The sequence below is a fragment of the Rhineura floridana genome, chromosome 11, assembly GCF_030035675.1.
Source record: "Rhineura floridana isolate rRhiFlo1 chromosome 11, rRhiFlo1.hap2, whole genome shotgun sequence".
Lineage (NCBI taxonomy): Eukaryota > Metazoa > Chordata > Lepidosauria > Squamata > Rhineuridae > Rhineura > Rhineura floridana.
In genome coordinates, this window is record NC_084490.1 from 22,156,010 (window position 1) to 22,176,574 (window position 20,565).

Genomic DNA, 20,565 nt, shown 5'->3' on the forward strand with positions numbered 1-20,565 from the left:
CACAGTTATACAATGGGAGATATTTGGTTCAGCAATACTACATATGAGAAGGATCTTGGGATTGTTGTTGATCCCAAGCTGAATATGAGCCAACAATGCGATGTGGCTGCAAAAAAGGCAAATGCTATTTTAGGCTGCATTAACAGAAGTATAGTTTCCAAATCACGTGAAGTATTGGTTCCCCTCTATTCGGCACTGGTTAGGCCTCATCTTGAGTACTGCGTCCAGTTCTGGACACCACACCTTAAGAAGGATGCAGACAAACTGGAATGGGTTCAGAGGAGGGCAATGAGGATGATCAGGGGACTGGAAACAAAGCTCTATGAGGAGAGACTGAAAGTACTGTGCATGTTTAGCCTTGAGAAGAGAAGACTGAGGGGAGATATGATAGCACTCTTCAAGTGCTTGAAAGGTTGCCACAAAGAGGAGGGCCAGGATCTTTTCTCAATCAATTGTTGTAAACCGCCCAGAAAGCTTCGGCTATGGGGTGGTATACAAATGCAATAAATAAATAAATAAATAAAATCATCCCAGAGTGCAGGACATGGAATAATGGGCTCAAGTTACAGGAAGCCAGATTCCGGCTGAACTTTAGGAAAATGTCCTGACTGTGAGAGCGGTACGACAATGGAACCAATTACCTGGGGAGGTGGTGGGCTCTCCAACACTGGAGGCATTCAAGAGGCAGTTGAACAGCCGGCTGGCAGGTATGCTTTAATTTGGATTCCTAAATTGAGCAGGGGGTTGGACTTGATGGCCTTATAGGCCCCTTCCAACTCTATGATTCTATGATATTCTATGAAGTACAGACAATTCAGTTAGAGCTAGAATGTATGTAGAATAAGCACAGGGACCCTTCACAACAGCAGTGATAAGCAAGAAAACAATTAACTCGGTAATTCTGATTTAATTAACATCCATGGTGGGAAAGGAAACCATTGTCTCTATTCAGACTCAAACAAGGGTGTAGTCATCCGGGGTCAGACATGTGTGCACGTGCACATCTCTGTCTCTTTGAGACCCCTTACTTTTCTGGGAACAGGGTCCCTGCCAAGTCTCTATGTCTCCAGCATCTTACAAGGCAATCAGCATTAAAGGAGTGTGTTAGCCACTGAGAAGAACCTTTTAACATGCTTCCTTGTCCTTTCCTGCTGATTGGAGCCAATAAGAGTGAACGGAGGTGAGTCAGCTTCTGAGAAGACTCTTCCCAGCAGCTAACACATTCTCAGCTCAAACTGATGGGTCCTAGGGATGTCTGTTATTGTGGGAGAAAGAGCATGTGAGAAGGACTGAGGAGTGTGGAGATGACAACGGACAGCAAGCAAGCAAGCGAGGGGTGTTGCTGTAACGGGGCGTGGCATGACTATCATGAAAAGAATCTGCACTTCTGAATTCACCACTACACTACTGGCACCCGATATTAATATAGATGAACTCTCAGAAGTTTATATTGCCTCTATACATCTCCATTCAGCTATCGTGATAGACCGCTGATAGACCATAGCCTCTGCTAAATCAATGAGACTACTTCCTAGTAAGCGTGCGACAGAGCCTGCATGGCCAGAAGTCAACAGACTCCTCAAAGAGGAAGGGGGCACTGGCCCTTTAAACTCCGTCCGCCCCGCAGCGCCGCGTGCATGCCACCTCCGGCTGACACTCTTTCCTCCCGTCCCCGCCCTAGTCCTCCAGCAATCCAGGAGCTTCTCTAGCCTCACCCATTACCCTCATCTCTATGGTGTCACTAACTCCGATTGGCCAATTCGGGGCGGTGCCACGTTCCTATTGGCTGGACGGTGCAGGCTGGCGGGGTGCACAGGGGAGCTGTCAGGCTGTTGAGGGAGGGATTTTCCGTTGCCGGCCCTGGGCCCTGGCTTTGGAAGGAGACAGAGAACGCGCTGTCGCCGCTGCCGCCTTTCCCCCCACCCACCCATGGGGGGGTGCATGAGACCCTGAGCCTCTTTTCCCCCTCTCTGTGGGGCGGGTGAGTTCAAAGGAGGGGGTTGCGCTGGATTGATTGACAGCAGTCCATTGAGGGGTGGGGCGCTTGGAAGGCCAGCGCACTGGAGCCGGGGGATTGGGGACGCAAGGGTTTCATTCAGGAAGCGGGGCGGGCGATGAGTTTGCATTCAGTTCTTACGTCCTGGAGGTGCACAGCCATTGTGGGAGTGCATCAGGGCGGGGCACCTGCTTAGGAAAACCGGTGCATAAACATGGTAAGGTGTAGGTTTGTGCGCGCGCACAGCTGGGGTAGGGCTCCGGGAGGACCAATGCATGGGTGGCGAGGATATCAAGAGGCTGGGATTTACGGAAGACGTGTTGTAATATGGACCGAGGCAGCCTGGGACTCCACCCATCACCACCACCAGTCTCTGTTCTAAGTAGCCTTTTCCTTAAAGCCCTTCTTTTTCCTGCGTCCAGGTTTTCCCACGTGGTTGCTTTTGCTCGTATCTCATTTCCTTACAAGCTTCTACCGTCCTTCACGCTAATTCCTCCAGGTGGGCCATAGCTGATAGAGGAAACTCGAGTTTTACTTGCAGGGATATTATGCGTGTATCGTAACACTAGGCTGGGTTTGCTTTGTAGCGAGACCAGCAAATGGCACCCCGGTAGTTCTTATTGGGTAGGGGAAGGGAGGAGAACTGCAACAAGGAGTGAAATCTAAGTATCTATGCCCGTGGCCAGATGGTAGCTTCCCTTAGGCTGGTCGAGCATTTAACTGAAATTGAGGGAAGGATTCCTACTAATATTTATTGAATACATATCTGGCCCTTCCTCCCAAAGGAGCCCAGGTCAGCAAACATTTAATAAGAAGAAATTAGTTGGTACATCATATGGTTTGAACTGAGCCTGCTATTTCTTGGACTGCTGTTGATACTAAAAGCAGTGGAGTAAAGGGACTGGCACAGACCCTATATGGCTTGTGTGTATCTGCTATGCTAAGAGCAAAAGAGGAGCCTGCTGAATCAGGTCAGTGGCCCGTCTAATCTAGCATCCTATTCTCACAGTGGCCAGCCAGATGCCTGTGGGAAACCCACAAGCAGGACCTGAGTACACAGGCTCTCTCCTCCTGTAGTTTCCATTCATTGGTATTCAGATGCATACTGCCTCTGACTGTGGAGGCAGAGCATAGCCATCAGGGCTAGTAACCTTTGATACTCTTATCCTCCATGAATTTGGCAAATCCTCTTTTAAAGCCTTCCAAGTTGGTGCCTCCTCTGGGAGCGAGTTCCATAGATTAACTATGTGCTGCGAAAAGAACTACTTTATCTGTCCTGAATCCTCCAGTGTTCAGCTTCATCAGATGTCCACAAGTTCTAGTGTCATGAGGGGGGGGAACATCTCTGTATCCACTGTATCCATGCCGTGCATAATTTTATAAACTTCTTTATCATGTCGCCTGTTACTGTTCTTTTCTCTAAACTAAAAAGTCTCATGCTGTAGAGTGATTCAGCCTGCATAGAAACATAGGAAGCTGCCTTTCATTGAGTCAGACCATTGATCCATCTAGCTGGGTGCTCTCTACACTGGCTGTCCAGGGTGTCAAAGAGGGGACATGCCCAGTCCTACCTGGAGGTGTCAAGGATTGAACCTGAGATATTCTGCATGCTCAGCAGATGCTGTACCATTTTGTTACAGTACTAGGCTTGTGTGCTAGACAGTAAAAACTATGTTCCGTCATGTGACCGGGGTTTGATGTCTGAACTCTAGACTTCACCCATACGTCCCCTTTCCCATAATGGGATGGCAGAATTCCTGAGATGCCTTTCGTACAACTGTGCCCTGCTGTAAGTGTGGCAGTGTGCACACCATATGCCCCCCCATATTGGGAACTGTAGTTTTCCCATCATGGAGCTACAATTACCAGCACCCTTAACAAACTATAGTTCCCAGGGGTGTGGAATGTGCTTGAAATGTGTGGTATGTGCACAGCCCAAGTGTAATTACATGTAACTGAAACACATGCATATCTTTTCTCTCCTTTGTCAGTTTTTATTTTCTAAGCCCAATGAGGCAGGGACCTGCCCTCTTCTACTTTGTAAAGGTGCTATATACTGTTATGATGCTGTATACAGAAACCTGCAAAGTTGTGCCCTGGCTTTCCCTGTGGTCCACCAGATAATCTCCAAGCTGTGCTGGTGACCTTCCAAGTTCCTCTGTGGCCCCACCTTGATGGCCAGTTTATGGGGTTTAAAACCAAAAGCCTGGCAACCATAAGCATGCCTGACACTTGAGGTCCTGCTGTCTATGACTTCTCTAAATGCTGTATGAGAAGGAATCAGTACCAATGCCTGATTTGTGAAAAAGTGGTCTGATGTGCATCTTTCTTCCTAGGAAAAGCAAGAATTCTGGTTCAATTCTCTGCCTGTTCTAATTCAAAGTACTGCTTTCAAGAAAGATAATGAAAGGATTTTCTACATATAGAATGGATATAATCTGTCAACCTGGCTAGTAGCAAATATTTAGATATGGCAAAAAAGTGGTCTAAGCTCATGTGAACTGTTGGCGGCAAGAAGTGGAACCAACTCTACCTTCTGTGAGGTTGATTCTACTTTCTTTTTTTTTATTCAGCTTGCTCTGGAACCCAGCAGAGATGACAGAATATAAACTGGTGGTGGTGGGTGCTGGTGGCGTTGGGAAGAGTGCATTGACCATACAGTTGATTCAGAATCACTTTGTGGATGAGTATGACCCCACTATAGAGGTATGTGATCTTTGTAATGTTGGCAGCAACTTTCATGTGCCCCAGTCTGAATGCTTCTTTCGAGTGCTCATTTTCCTCAACTTGCCTGCTGCCTCCAAAGCTTTGGACTGTACTGCCTCGTCAGATCTGTATCCAGGGCTTCTTAAGTTCTGGCCATTCTTGGTTCTCTTCCTATTGCTCTGTCTCCCTCCATATGCTCTTTTGGGAACTCTCCATTCATTCTCATACGATCTTTTCATCATGTCCAGGATTGGCCCTTTTCTTCCTTGTTTCTGTGAATTAAAGTCTTGTCTCCAGCTGCTTCCTTGCTGGCATTCTCCTGTTGTGCTTTCTCTTCCCCATATCTCCCCCTTGAGGTCACTTATTAAACTTTCTTTTTTTGCTCTTCCTCTTCTTGGTGCTTCTGAACCCAGGATTCATACCGCAAGCAAGTGGTAATCGATGGAGAGACATGTCTCTTGGATATCTTAGATACAGCCGGGCAGGAGGAGTACAGTGCCATGCGTGACCAGTACATGAGGACAGGAGAAGGCTTCCTGTGTGTCTTTGCAATCAACAACACAAAGTCTTTTGAAGATGTTCACCACTACAGGTAAGAGGGCAGCAGGCTTATCTGGCCTGTGTCTGTTTTCCTTCCTGTATAGCAGAGGATGAGGAACTTTTTTGGCCCAGTAGGTCAGATCTGCCCACCTATACCCCCATGAGTCCACTTTCACAGATGGGCAGGACAATCCACCTGTCAGTCATCTGATATCATAATGGCATTAAGTGACTCACACTTGCCAAAGTCGCTTGTTCAGTGCTTCCCGTATGCCCCCAAATTAGTGGGTTGTTGGGTGCTTCAAAGCAGCATGCAAAGGCTTTGCAAGCCCTGTGCTTGATGCTTGAGAAGCACTGAGCAGAACACTTTGTGCAGCAGTTCCCAAGTGCCTGACAACCAGCTATTTCTTGGGTGTTTGGGAAGAGTTATGCAGTGGTGCCTCCTGCCTTTAGCTGCCCCATACCTGATGTTGTATATGACACACCTGTAGGGCAGGTGGATGTGGCTTGTCCTCACAGGCTGTACATATATATTTGTTTGTGTTTGAAGAAAAAAGTATATTCTGTGACTATCGTGAGGCCTTGTATTGTTACACTGTTACAAGCCTGCTTAGCAGTTGCTGCTTAGTGACAGGTTCTGAGAGGAAAAAGACACAATCATTTAAAGATTTTATTAGATGGGGCCTGGATCAGGTAAATTCATTCTGATTGGTCTGAGTGACAGCAGACTCTGATTGGCGGGAGGCTTCAGTCAGTGGGGAGTCAACTGTCATGAGAGAGCCAGTTGGGAATTAGTTGGAAGCAGGGTTGGGAGTTGAGGATACAGAGAGTGGGGTCACGAGGGCAGTGTGAGGACTAAGACCAGAGAATAGCTGAGGAGAAAATTTAGGCTGGTACACTAAAACCCCAGGTAGTGTTAATGATTGTCTGGGAAAGATCAGAAGGGAGCTGGCGACTGAGTTGGTCAGAGAGGCCTGTGAAAAGGTATTTCCAGAGGAAGCTGACACAAGTGGTTTTTTTAAGTTACCTCAACTGTCCAAGCAGCCAGGAGGACCACCAAAGGAGTTTTGGGGTACAGAGGCAGATTGGCCCCAGTTGCTGGACTGTGTTGTGTGGGAATATTGGGGGGGCACTGGGAGGTTTACAGAAACTGACCTGAGAAAAAACCAATTAGAGGCTGAGGTCAGCAACAGTGTCTCTTTAGTCTTCAGAAATTGTCAGCAAACACCTTGAAAGTTCCAGTATAAGTATCAGCATTCCCTTATGTAAATAGTATCCTTTTAATATCTTAGTTTACAATCTTAGTTTAAGGTTTAACCTGTCTCAATAGGATTGGTGTCCATCTCATGCCTAAAGCCTTCAGTACATGGTACTCTGAGAGTTGAAAGTATTCTGTGAGAATTTGTGGAAGCGGAAAATTAAGGAAGCCTGTGTTTATGCGGAGTGAGGCTGAGAAGGACCCAGGATCTGGCACAGAGCAAATGGGGAGGCTTGGCAGACTGGATTAAGCCTGCGGGCTGGAGATTCCCCACCCCTGCTGTAAAATCTCTTCAGCCAAAAGAGAAAATATATTTTCCTTCCTTTGTATCCTCTAGCAGTCATGGAGAAGCCCTCTTGACTGTCCCACTTGTTTGTTTACCTTCTGCTCAAGCCAAGGATTTCAGTGTAGTGGCACTACTACTTTGGAATACTGTTCCTATTGAGAGTAGAAAGGCCGCCTGCAATTCTGATTCATCATCTGTTTAGCAGGTCTTTTGTTTCGTCAAGTGTCTTTAGGAAATTAATTACATTCATTGTTGCTCATTTGGTTCTGCTTTTTATGATTTTATTATGTTTTAATGATTATTGTACTTTTTGATGTAAACTGCTGCAGTGTTTTTCACATGAGCCGGCAGTTTATAAATACCCTTATAAATTAAAAAAAGGGATGTTGACAAAAGGCTAGTATTCCAAGGACTGTTCTCAGATACTGAAAATGTGGTGGAGGTCGTTCATTTGATGGGGGTGTATACAAAAATTGGGATATATGGGTTTCTGTTCCTGAGTCTGGGACTGCTCTAAAGTTTTTCTTAAAAGTGGACGCATGTTTTAGCAGCAAACCAGATTCAAATTCAGGTTGTGCTATTACACAAGAGAGTATAGATATGCATGCTTTACCTTGTTTTTTAACTGTAGAATGGCTCTTCCTTTTCTTTAGGGCCAAACTACGTGCACATAGTTGCATGTATCACTTTTCAAATAACTAGTGTGGTTTTTCTTTAAATGAGCAATCAAAACAAAACAGGAGTTTGTAACTTTGGCCAGATCTGTGCTATACATTTAAAGCACTGTCATACAACTTTAAACAGTCATGGCTTCCCCCAAACAATCCTGGGAATTATTTGTTAAGGGCACTGAGAGTTGTTCGGAAACCCCATTCCCCTCAGAAAGCTACAATTCCCAGAGCTCTCTTGGAAGAGGGATTATTAAACCACTCTGGGAATTACAGCTCTGTGAGGGGAATAGGGATCTCTTAACAACCCTCAGCAGTCTCACTGTTTCCAGGATTCTTTGAGGGAAACCATGACTATTTAAAGTGGCATGACAGTGCTTTAAATGTACAATGTAGATGTGCTCTTTAAGTGGTGAAATGATTACATGGCAGAGGCTGTTCAATAATTTTGATTCTATTTTCTAATTAGAATAGCTCCTTGTAACTACTTTTTTCCCCCACCAAAGGAAAGAAGCTGATTGTGTGAGATTCAGAGCAGCAGAAGGCCTAGCGGGGAGATGGTTAAGCAACTGCACCACCACTACCATACTTTCACTCACACTTGACAACCTCAAGGCTCTGGGGGTTAAACAAACAAAAAATTGGGGAGAAAGACGCATGCAACTGTATGCCTCATCTATTTTAGACCTCTGTTTATCTCCAGCCGGATGTGGAAAGGATAAACTGAACTCCTGATGTATACTTCATTAACATCAATAAACTCAACTATCGTTTACTTTATGGGGCAAACCAGGATAAGAATTTGGGAACTGCTGGTCTAGGAAATTTTAGGTACACCTGTTCATTTTTCATGCTTTGCCTCCTGTGTAATTCCAGGGAGCAGATCAACCGTGTGAAGGACTCTGATGATGTTCCAATGGTGCTTGTTGGCAATAAGTGTGATCTGCCGTCTCGGACAGTGGATACTAAACAAGCTCAGGAGCTTGCCAGAAGCTACGGAATCCCTTTTGTAGAGACCTCTGCCAAAACCAGACAGGTGCGGTGTTGTGAAAATGGGAGATGAATGGTCCTTGACTTGCTGTCTTTGTAGACCATGCAAATTATAACTGAATCTTGTCCAACCTTAATTGCTGCATCCTACTTTTGTATTAATTTCCCATTCTACATTTTCTGTTCATTGGCACATAGGCCAAAAGTAAGTGGGTTTGCTTTGTGTTGGCCATGTGCTGATGTGAACCAAGCATGGGGTTCACACCATAAACCAGCGCAATCACTCTGCTCATATATGAATGGAGTTAGGACTGGTCTTGGTGCAAGGTGACCATTCTTATTTGGGAATTGCTGTGTAATTAAAGTGGCTGTCCTTTGACCTCATGCTGTATCAGCTTAGTGATAGATGGTTATTAACATGGCAGTGTTCTGATGCTGCTATCCATTTCCAGTTGCAGAAAAACCTTCTGACATTGGAGGTAGATGTGAATAAATGGTTGATCTACTGGTTTACTACCTATAAGTTAGTGATGTGAAGGAAGTGCCTCAATTGGGGGCAGTGGTGGTGGGTGAAGATTCTTGTAGATATGAATATCTTTATTCCCCACCCACTCCACAGTACTGTTTCTGCCTACCTTTTTCCTATGTAAAAATTCAAGCCCCTGACATATTTAATATTTAAACAGGAAAACTAATGTCTTCTGTTTGTGTCTTTTCTCCATTTTTTTGGTGGGGTATATTCATTCATCTTAAAGGGAGTGGAGGATGCTTTCTACACCCTGGTGCGAGAAATCCGAAAACACAAGGAAAAGATCAGCAATGGCCGTAAGAAGAAATCTTCTAAAAGGAAGTGTATTATCCTCTGAAGGAGAGAGACTCTGTTGCACTGTTGGCAGTGCAAAAAGCCCCTTTTGAGTCTGGGTATTTTCCCAAGCTGCAAGATGAATTCTGATGGCCATGCCCCCTTACTCATTTTCAGCTGGAAGGCAAAGGTTGTTTTGAGTTCTTAATGTCAATTACTTTTATTATTTTTAAAACTGGGACATTGTGTCCAACACAAGGATTTGTAACATTCAATGTTTTGTTACTACTTGCCCCTTTATAAAAAAAAAAAAAGATTGTTTCCAGCCCTTAGGATTATAGAGGTCCCTCCTAAAAGGAACCTGGTGTAGCTTGATCCTGCAGGTTAGAGGGAAGTGATAGCATGAAGGCAGTGTCTTAGTCAGAACCTTAGGGGCCTTTCTCATTTTTTGTAGCATTTTCCCAAACTTAGTTCTCTGGGAGACTGAAAAGGAAGCAGCATAGACTTGGCACCAGTGGGTTTTTTGTTTGTTTCTGTTTTTTGTTAGTAATGAAATAAGGGTAACTTTGGACAGAAGATGATCTATTGAAGGAGGAATTGTGGAATGCCAAGAGAAATGTGGAAAGCCAAACCCTCTCTGTAGCTGAATATTTCATCCCACTGTATTAAAATAGATGGTGCTGTTATTTTTCTTCTGGGTGGTTGAAATTCTGTATTTAAGTTTCTCTTTCTGGTTTTCATTTGGGCTGTTATTCGTAACTTCTGAGCAAAGGCTGTTCACCTTCAAATGACCCAGGAAATGCAGTTTTGCTCAGCAAGTTTTATCAGAAATATGTGGTGATGGGGAGATAGCAACAAAGTATGAGAGAGGTACTCTTAGGTGGTTGTTATAGGCTTCCTCCATCCAAAGGCAGTGGCATCTGAAGTCTGTCAAAAACAACTGTTGGAGATAGCTAAATATTTGCGTTTAAAGAAGTGTCCTAATATAACCTGCCACTCACTCTTGCTCTCCTTTACTAAATGGGTCTAGGGAGTATAGCAGTGTGGACTCTCTTTATAAACAGAAGGGAGAAATATGATCCAGTGGTCTCTTAATCATCTCTCTTTTTTAGTTCCCTGAATATTTTGCCTTGTCCTTGGGTTGCTGGCGTGGAAACATATAGGTACTTAAAGATTGGCATGGAGAAAACAGTTTGAATTTATGATCCTGTTAGTGCTTATAAGACATCAGAATTATGTCCTGGTTTGTATTTGACCTTATCCTCCATGCCCCCCAGCCAAAAAACAAAGAAAAATCTCACCTTTGGAATCCTGTTGATTTGGTCTTTTTCCATGGTCCTGAGGATCTGTATAATAAACGCTACCACTTGGAATAAACCTGTGAATAAGCTACTTGATCTGAGACCTGACATCTTTTTCTAAAGGGGTGTGTGCGCTAGTTTCAGAACAATGGAGCAATTCCTTCAGGTTTGCAGTACTTATTTGTCTTGGCTACTGTCTTTCTTGGAACAGATTGTCCTGGGAAGCTGCAAAACGTGGAGGCTTTTAAGGAAATGGTATTTGTCAGTTCAGAATGATCCTAGGATCAACAAAAACTTCCCTCAAAACAGGGTACCTTTCAGCCAGGAGATTCAATATTAGAGTTGCCTTTTTCCAGCTTAACTCACAATTGTGTGGATCTCCCCCCCCCCCCCCAGTCACTGCATCCTTCTGTATGGTTAAAGAACCTCTGGAATAGCTACAACCCTTCTTGTTAAAGCTGCTTCTAGGTAACATGTACTTCATTGGGTTGCATTTTTAGTTGTTTTTATATATTCTCAGTTCCCCTCCAACCTTTTTGAACATGATTTTTTAACAGAAATTGTACAAACATGATAAATCTTTTGAAGAATCCTTTCTAAACTTTCCAGTACAGTATATCGAGAGCTCGGGTTGTGTACTAACTGAAAACAGATGATAAGGGAAAACCAAGCTCTCTGTAAGTGGCCTCCTCTGAGGCACCCCAGTTCTTGTTTCAGGAATCAGGTTTTGGGGGTGGGGGCACAGCCTTTCAAGTAAATTTATTGTGTAGTGCAGATAAAATGGCTCATTCCTTGCCTTAATTCATTGGAAGTGATGGATGCTGCTTCCCTGAAAGGAATTTACCTAGTTCTGAGGGCTACCCTTTTGCTCTTTTTGCCCTATTCATACTAGAACTCCTTATTTCTGAGGCATTGCTTTGCCACTATGTGTGAAAATGTCTTTGTTTCCACATGGCAATTGATATTGTGATGTATCACCTATATTGTTGCATAATTCCATGCCACGTTTAAGTCATGTGAGCTCTTGGGCTTTCTGAGATAAATGCATGTGTGTCTGCACAGAGCATTTTGTGCTTGGTGTCAATTAAATTTTCCCCTTTCTAAAGATTTAAAACCTTAACTTGTGCACATACATAATTAGTGGTGAACCCATCTATTATTTTTCCCCCTAGATCTTAACCAGTACTCCTGGGATTCAGATTTTTTTAAAAGTGGGTATTTCATTATGCCACTGAAATGGCAAACTGTCCTCAAGGAAATGCCAGCAGCTAAACAATTCTCCTTTCCTCTCTTCGTATTAGAACTGAATAACTCATGTTATTCCGTCACATCTCTGGGGCAGGATTAGCATATAGTAGCTCTTGATTTATTTATTTATTTGATTTATATCCCACCCTTCCTCCCAGCAGGAGCCCAGGCACATAGCCCAATGTCTTCTGAGCCTCCCAAATGTCTAGAAGATCCAAAATCTCCTGGAGTCTCCACAACCAAAACAAGTTTAAATGACTGAGCCTTCTACTAGCTGGTCAAGGAAGGTTAGGAAATTAAGTTGTCATTGTCACCGATTTCTGCTCACAGAGACACCCTCCCTACCTCCCCTCAAGGTGGAGTAGAAAGGCTGCCAAACAGTTTCTGCAGGCTAAAATTACTGCTGCATTCAAGTACAATAGCATGTCACTTGTCCACAGTGCAGAAATTTGCACAATGGCAGTGCAAGAGACAGAAAAACTATTAAGGTCAGAAAAAACAATAGAGGCAGAAATCATGGGAATACAACGGGTATGACAAATGAGTGACTAAGTTGTTACGGTAACAAAGGGAAAAGGCTCTGTTCACAGTTGCCTATGCTTCTTGACAGAACAAAAGAAAAATCCAGAAGTGCATTAGAAAAGGATTTATGATAAGAAGTCTTGTTTAGTGGAGGGAATTGATAACCTGGATGTTTGATCTTTAGTGAATAATGTTGACTCTGGAGGTTGAAATTAAACTTGGGAGTACTAGCAGAAACAGCTAGGTTCCTGCAATTCAGCTTTTTGGGTGGAGGTGGAGCAAATAACAGCATGCTGTCTCGATTATAAAAGGAATCTAAACATTTGCAACACAAGCCGCCTGCAAGAGAAATACAGAGTAGAAGATGAGATTTGAGTAAGAAAGGGGAAGATTTGTGTGGCGCTTGGGTGTGTGTGTAAGCTTTTTTTAACACTATCCAGTAGAGTTCTTGGAGGCTTACAGTAATGGATAATAAAACTGTTAAACCAATAAATCCCAGAGCGGAAAATGTCCAGTCCCTTCAAAAGCACACTTGAACAGGAATATCTCAAAGTGGAACTCCACATCTTTGCAAATGCAGGATTCTCTAATGTGTGCTATGTAACACTACTGTGGCGGGGGAGTAGGGGCTGCAGAAAGCTATTAAGGGGGAGAGGTGATTGGTGCCTCCAAGCTCTCTTTCCTTTATGCTGGACTACTTTCTGGCCTTGGAGCTTGCTGACTACAGGAAGAGATAGCCAGGGCAGAAGTAGGGTCAGTGGAAAGAAAGAGGTGTCTTAAGAGTTAAGCACCCCCTCCTGCTGATTGTCCCTTCCCCCTACATTAACTGACAAATGCAAGTGTGGGGAGCCTGTTTGTTGCATAACTTGTAGTTCACATTTGCAGCGGATGCAAAATCCTGCAATAGTCAGAATAAGTTAAGTCTGTATGGCAAGCTGATTCCAGAGGGTACAAGCCACTCTATCCAGGAGGATGACTGGATGCTGTAGAAAGGAGGGGCCAGGTGCCCATGGACAAAGAGCCTTTTACAGAGATTGCATAGTTGTAAGTTCCATCCTTTTAATAAGGGTTACATTTTGGAAGAAGGGAGTTGAGATTCTCAGAATTTCAAATGCGCCCAGGATGCATGTTAAAAAAATTATGTGCCTGTGTAGTCATATAAAACAAAACAACCCCCCTAACTACTATGCCTCTAGCCTTCTTTAAGATGGCTTGTTGTCCTAATGCTAAATTTTAAGTGGAAACGTTCTGGAAACCAGCCCCAGTTCCTTTAGCCACACTCTTGTGCTTTTGTTTATATGGAAACAGATCCACTTTTGCTTTTCTTGAATATGCTTTTTATTAGGCTTAGGAGGCTTCTCTTAAAGATGCATACATATACAACATTAGGAAACTGATGTAGTCAATTATTTTTCACAAGAAGGCAAACAAACACCCAAATGTTAAATGACCCCCATCTCCAGAACCTCATCAACAGAGTGTTTACCACCTATAAGATAGGAGCAATGAGCTGCTTGAAGGTCCCACAGCCTTGTCAAAATTCTTTTGTGAATGTTGTTTCCACATGAACATTAAACTTAAAAGTGCTTCGCTCAGGTTTTTTGTACAGGTACTTTTATCTGCCATGTGTCAGGGCTTCCCTGACAGCTGCCTTTCCTCTGTACAAATTGGGAAATGGAGTGGGATTAGATAGGTGGTGGGCGTAAGTACCAAAGTTGCAACTGAGACCAAGAGCTTCCCTTGGGTTCAATCCAAACAGGATGTTGGTTGAAGGGTAGAACTAAGCAGAACATTGCCAGCAGTGAAACGAATGTAAGGACTCCTAGAAGCACCAGTTTCTGAAGGATGAACAGTAATAGACAGCCAAATGGGGCATCAAGGAACCTGTGTGGAAAGAGAGGACATTGTGTTAGTCTCATGCCTGTGGGATAGGTTCATGCCACCAATTTCAGCAAAGCCATAGTAGCCTTCGGACAATAAGAGAGGAAATAGCAACTGGGGAAAATCTAGGGAAGTAAATGGAAGCAGCTATGGATTTTAGATAAGGCAGTAGAATATAGAGGCATTTAGGGGATTTCACAAGTTAGGTGTAGCTAGGAGCCTCTTCTTAAATTATGGCTTAACAGAAAGGAATGTTTTGCTATGCTTGGAACCATGGTGCAGCCATCAGAGTGCAAAGTATCTAAAAGTATAAATTTTAGAAATATCCACATATGGAAATTATGACTGGCCCTTTTAAAATGTGTGTGAATTAAAATGGATCCAGCCTCTACACATGACACCTTTAAAGGAGAAGAGAGGTAACCTATAGATGTGCAGCTTTCCAAGACTGATGTGCTAAGCCTGCGTTTTGTACTTTGGTATCTCAGCCTGCGTATGTAAGATGCAGTCCTACTTCATTAACACAATGAAGGTAGGTTCTCCCAAGTCCAAAATAAAAACGTGTTGGAAAGTAATTGTAGTCAGTTATAGGGGAAAGTGCTTTAGCATCTCCAGCCCTAACAAGTCTCAGTGCTTTCCCCTCAGATCCTGTCCTTTCAACTTTAGATATTTTAAAATTACTTACCAAGTATGCATATCCTTGGACTTTTCTACTTAGCAGCTAGGAAAGGGAGCTGTGGAAACATTTGCCTACTCCAAGGAGTCTTTGTTTTGCATCTCAAGTTGAGAAAGACAGGCTGCTTACCTGTAACTGCAGTGCTTTGATGGTCAACTGTGTAGTTGCATGCTGGACTATGTGCCTGCATGGAACCCGGCTCAGGGAAACTTCGAAAGCTAGATGTGAGTTTGGTGTGTACCCTGTACTCACCCTCCATACACACACAACAAGGGCAATAGCTCCCACCTCCTGATCAAGTCAAAATTCTTGAACCCTACAGTGGCCATATAAGAAAGTGAAGCAGAATACAACAGGCACAATGCTTCGTGCAGCAGGGAGGGAACAATGGTGAGTTGTGTGGCTACACAGATTACCAGTTGAAGAATTATGGTTACAGATAAGCAATCTATTTTCATGGACTGTGTAGGCCCACATATGGGACTCATGGGAGGCAGGGCAAATCCCAAGAAGCCAAGGAACTGAGTAGAGCAGAGCCTTCCAAAGAAGGAATCTGCCCTGGTTCTGACATCAAGTCTGCAGTGACAGAAAAAGGTAGAGTGTTGTGATCAAGTGGTTGCCCAAGAGTGGTCCACCACTGCAACTCTCAGGAGGAATACTGTTGATGCTGTGATAGCCCTCATGGAATGAGCTCTGACCTGTGCTGGAGTGGAGAGTTGTAAGAGGTAGAGTTAAAACCCAGTGAGAAAACACTTGGGTTGAGATTCATTTGCTCTTTTTCTTAAAGATCCTTATAACAGGAACAGTTACGGACTCTTCCTGAAATTTGCAGTTCTGTCCAAATAAAAAGAAAGCTTGACAGATATCTAAGTTATGTAAAAATATTTCTAACTGGAGAAGGGTTAGGAAAGAGTACCAGCAGAGTAATGCTTTGATTGAGGTGGAAATAGAACACTACTTTAGTTAGGAGATCTTTGGTCTCAGCCACCTAATCTCTGTGCAAGCATAGATACAGTAAAATCTAAATGTACACAGCTCACTTGCTCTTCATGCAGAAGCTACTGCAACAAGAAAAGCTACCTTCAGTGATAGGAGCCAAAGGATGACATGGCAAGAGGCCCAAAATAAGGAAGGGGGCCACAACACTAATGAGAGGCTACAAGTGGGATTAGCGGAGCGGACTATGGGGACAGCTTTGAAAGCCTCTTCAAGAACTTTGTTACAATAGGATGAGGGGGGGAAACCCAAACCATTATCAACTGTACAGTGACTGGTGGAAACAGCTGCTAGATAAACCCTACTTTTGAAGAAACAACAGGAAGTCTCATAGTAGCAATGGACATGTGCAAGTATCAACTGTTTGTTTTGTGGATTCCAGAAATTTGGCCTACTTGACTATATATGATACTTTGGTTCACAGCTGTGAGCAGTTTGAAGGACCTCAATGCCCTCAGAGAAGGTGGTACTGGATAAGTCACACCATTAATCAAAGGCTACAGAGATTCAGGTGCAGAATCCTGTCTTTGTCCTAAGACACCAGGTCTCTCTCATCTTGACAGCCAGTAATAGGTATGATCCAAGATTCTCATGCGCGTTCAAATCATGGTCAGAAGATAAGAATGCAATGCGTCTGATTTCTAATTATCTTTGCCACCATATGTGTAAAACAGGGTTGGGGAAATTGTGGCCTGCCTCCAGATATTGCTGGACTACAATCTTCCTTGACCATGGGCCATGCTGGCTTGGGGCTAATGGCAGCTGGAGTCCAACAATACCTGGAGGACCACAAGTTCTCCACACCTGGTGTAAATAGTAAGAATATGCACAGGAATGATTCGAACCACTGGTAAGGGAAGAAACAGTTTGTTCTTACCGTAAACAGTGTTTCTTCATGGATGACAAGAGGTCTCCAAATGGGTAGTGCAGCTCCCCCTACAGCTCAGAGACAGGAAATGCCGGGTACTGCCCAAATTTCTTAAAATGCTTTTGCTCCTCCCCTCTTGTTAAGGCTCAGTTTCATTTCTTGGAAAAGCTTTAGAGATCAGCCTCAACAGAAAACTCAAGGATCAAACATAGTACATGAAAAAGAGAACACTCATCCCTACAACAAATGTGTTAGGAATAAGGTCAACTGACCATCAACAAATAGAGTAGAAAGGAGTCATGGCATTCTGATTCAGTCCAGCCACCGGAAAAATCAATCAATACAGACTCACAAATACTGAAGGGTGGGCCTTGGAGACCTCTTGTCATCCATGAAGAAACACTGTTTACGGTAAGAACAAACTGTTGCTTCTCTCATGGATGACAGAGGTCTCCAAGTGGGACATACTAAAGCTGCAGACCTAGGGTGGGACAATGGTAGGGCCAGAGGAGGATAAGACCTGTTGCAGAACCCTGGCCAAATGACGCCTCCACCAAGGTGTATAGATCAATTTTGTAGTGCCTGGTGAAGGTACTGGGAGTGGTCATGTCACTGCTTTACAGATATCTAGTATCGGAGCATGTGTGGAAGAACTGCTGATGTAGCAGCGGACCTAGTAGACTGTGCTGTAATGTGCAGTGGTGATTGCAAGTGTAGGGACTCATATACTAAAGAAATGCAAGGTCTGATCCAACGAGTTAGGGCTGAACTTGATACTTCCCCCCGCCCCATAGTGGGCAGGATGGAAGGACACGAATAGGGACTCAGATCGCCTAAACTGTTTGGTTCTATTAATATACACCTTCAGTGACATCTAATCTCTAATGAATGCCATGCCTTCTCTTTGGTGTGGGAATGGTTAGGATAGAAAGAAGGAAGAATTATTTCCTGTTGCCTGTGGAAGGCCGTGTTTACTTTGGTGACAAAGGCTGGGATAGTGCGTAGCACCACCCTGTCTTTTTTGGAAATTACGTAAGTGTTTTTCAACAGATAGAGTGTGCAGCTCAGACACCCTATGTGCTGTCATAATAACCACGAGAAGAACTGTTTTGAAGGAAAGAATTCTTACAGGGACTGACCCCAAATTTCAAGGAGGTTAGCATCAGCAGCATCATAACAACATTAGAGGACCAGATCTAACCTGCGTCTCCTGCTTTCCTGTGTTGTGGAAAGAAACATGAAGTAATAAGTCCCGGGTAACTCTTACGCCAGAGAGACGTATGGAGACTCAGGCAAGCAAATGTCTTACGTGCGGCCGAGGTAAACCTACAAGAGCCCCTCGCACAACTAATAAATGCCTAGCCACCACAGGATGAGCTGGATTGGAATGAATGAATTGGGGCAAAGGGACCACAAAACATTATCGTTTCCAGCAAACATGGCCGACGGGTCAAGGTGCATTACCTCATACAGTCATCTAGTAGAACTGAAATTCGTATTTGAAGAGGAAACCAGTTGCAAGATTAAATAACCTGATTAATTTTAAAATGAATGAAACATCTCAGAGACTATTGTCCCCATAAACCCATCAGAATTCCTTAAGGATATTTTGTTTTGTTTCATAAATTTACCATTGTCTTAAGGCCACCCTGTGGTTACACAGAGAGACAGCCCACAGCTTGGGTAGCCTTACTATTGTCTTATAGCTACCCTGTAGTTTATGCAGGGAGGAAGCCAGCAGCTTGTCTGGGTTCAATAGGCAAATATGTGGAAGACAAGGCCAGCAGTGGTCACCAGACATGATAAGCATGCCCTGACTGCCTAAACAGGGACATGCTTTGAACCTCTAGCCACCCAAAATGGCAGGAGCCCGGTGCTATACTCGTGTCCTGCCTGTGAGTCTCCCCTAGATATATGGGGTGCTGGAGAGTCAGCCACAGGAAGTAAATACTGGAGAATCAGCCACAGGAAGTAAATGCCCAGGGACATATTCTGCGCAATAACCAGACCAGAGGACTACCTGTCAAAACAAAATCAGTAAAATCAAAGATTTATTTCTTTTATTTAACCACTGAAATGCTTAATTGCAGGTAGTGAAGCCGAATATCCATACAAATATGCCAATGTGTGTAACTTTGAGTCAAGTTACACAAACTGAACAGTGAAGTAAGTTTTGCCAAAGGCTAATAGGATTTTTAAACTGTCTTAGTCAACCAGGCGCCTGCTAGTGAAGGGAAGACTTAACCAAGCAGTCAGCTTAATTTACATTCACCTAGGATGATAACAAGGGAACCCTGAGCGCTTCTAAGGAAGTCACTGGATAAATCCAATATTGACTCAGACAGTTATTAAGGGCTGCAACTATTCAGAGAAGCAAACTGGAGCTTTGCATTGGCACCTTAGAAATAGATAGGGTAGAAAACCTCATGTAATAGACAAGCTATATTCAGCTTAATTTACTTATCTTGCTTATTTACATATTCCAACCAGAATGACAGCAAGATCCTCCTCTGTAAGGAACTGGATAAATCCAAAAAGTTCACATGGACAGTTATGAAGGGCTGCAAAAATTACACAGAGTTTTGAAGGACTGCCATTATCCACAGGAACAGACTGGGGCTTCCAACTGCAACCCATGAGGCAATTCATATACCTTCACTATACTGAGGCACCAGATTATTCTACTATTGCCTCTGAAGATGGCCTGCTACTTTCAGGCCTTGGAGAACTGGAGCTTTGAGCTGAGGCTCATGAGGCAATTCATATGCCCTCCTTACACTGAGATCCCCTAGAGGAGTCACCAGGTTGCTGTTGCCTTTAGAGATAGCCTGCTGCCGTTCAGGCCTTGAGAGAACTGGAGCTTTGAGCTGAGACTCATGAGGTAATCCATATGCCTTCAGTACACTGAGCCCCCCTAGAGGAGTCACGACATTACTCTACTGTTGCCCTGGAAATGGCCTGCTGGTGTTCAGGCCTAGGGAAAAAGGGAATCAGATCTCTTAGAAATATTGAACCTGCTGTTCCAGCGCCTCTCGTAAAGAAAGGCAGGAAAGCTTTTCAGCTGGCGACTATGACATATCTCTGCCCAACAGTTCTGAATGGAAAGCTAGGCCCTTTCCACAGTCACTAGACACACCAGGATCAAGTGGCAACAGAGGTACCATAAAAAAGGCAGGAAAACCAAAGGACTATGCCATATCCCTGTCCAAGGGCTCTGAATGGAAAGCTAGGCCCTTTCTGCCATCACTGGGCAGAGTAGGACCATAAAATGGTGGGAACCTCCTCAGGTACCATAAAAATGGCAGGAAAATCCTCACCTAAGGGTTATGTCATATCTGTCCAAGAGCTCCTAATGATAAAGTTAGGCCCTTTCTAGTCACTGGACAGATTAGGACCATAAAAATGGTGGGAAACCTCTTCAGGAGAGGCCTACACCATATCTCTGCCCAAGGATTATGCATAGCAAAGCTAGGCCATTTCCTCAGGGTTCTGAGTGGAAAGCTAAGCCCTTTCCACAGTCACTGGACAGGCTAGGGCCGAAAATGCAGCAGAGAGTGATAAAGAGCTGCCCATTTCTCTCACCACAAGCAACGTCCACACTAAACGTTGCTGCTCTGGTGCAATTTTTGAGGAGGAATACCTGGAAGGTATTGGCTGCCTTGCTTACCTGAGGGCCTGAGGTGACCACGTACTGGACACACAAGGCGAAGCCCAAATTGCACGTCAACATTCCTCCTGATGGAATTCCTGCTGATATGGGCTGTGAAATGTATGAAAACAGCTGGCCACCGAGATGGCTGCAGCTGCGTATCACTGCGCTGTGCCTC

At 44.0% G+C, this 20,565-nt stretch overlaps 2 protein-coding genes across 10 annotated transcripts in view; one reads left to right on the forward strand and one right to left on the reverse strand.

The window, feature by feature from the left end:
- Nucleotides 1-1,780: 1,780 nt before the first annotated feature.
- On the forward strand, nt 1,781-10,643 carry LOC133367253 (GTPase HRas-like). Of its 3 annotated transcripts, XM_061591274.1 has the most exons (6): nt 1,781-1,981; nt 2,419-2,495; nt 4,570-4,702; nt 5,116-5,294; nt 8,331-8,490; nt 9,200-10,643. In XM_061591274.1, exons 3-6 carry the CDS (start codon nt 4,592-4,594, stop codon nt 9,308-9,310), a joined length of 561 nt encoding a protein of 186 aa, XP_061447258.1. In that variant the 5' UTR covers nt 1,781-1,981; nt 2,419-2,495; nt 4,570-4,591; the 3' UTR covers nt 9,311-10,643. The 3 variants fall into 3 exon arrangements, with proteins under 3 accessions (XP_061447258.1, XP_061447256.1, XP_061447259.1); XM_061591272.1 differs by lacking the exon at nt 2,419-2,495 and having other exon boundaries at nt 1,783-1,981; XM_061591275.1 differs by lacking the exons at nt 1,781-1,981; nt 2,419-2,495 and adding an exon at nt 2,104-2,213.
- A 2,726-nt stretch (nt 10,644-13,369) lies between these two features.
- KASH5 (KASH domain containing 5) overlaps nt 13,370-20,565 on the reverse strand; it is a 50,317-nt gene continuing 43,121 nt past the window's right edge. For 3 of the 7 annotated variants that reach the window (XM_061591265.1, XM_061591264.1, XM_061591263.1), the window contains one exon: nt 13,370-14,201. In XM_061591265.1, coding sequence (XP_061447249.1) covers nt 14,003-14,201 — 199 coding nt within the window. In that variant the 3' untranslated portion in view covers nt 13,370-14,002. The remainder of the gene's footprint in view (nt 14,202-20,565) is intronic. The other 4 variants (XM_061591270.1, XM_061591268.1, XM_061591269.1 and 1 more) reach the window with 2 other exon arrangements.

Bases quoted from the DNA above. Each gene is read 5' to 3' on its own strand.
- LOC133367253 (XM_061591274.1), top strand. From the start codon at position 4,592: ATGACAGAATATAAACTGGTGGTGGTGGGTGCTGGTGGCGTTGGGAAG. The intron at 4,703-5,115 runs GTATGTGATCTT...TTCTGAACCCAG, and splicing joins AGTATGACCCCACTATAGAG to GATTCATACCGCAAGCAAGT. The intron at 5,295-8,330 runs GTAAGAGGGCAG...GTGTAATTCCAG, and splicing joins GAAGATGTTCACCACTACAG to GGAGCAGATCAACCGTGTGA.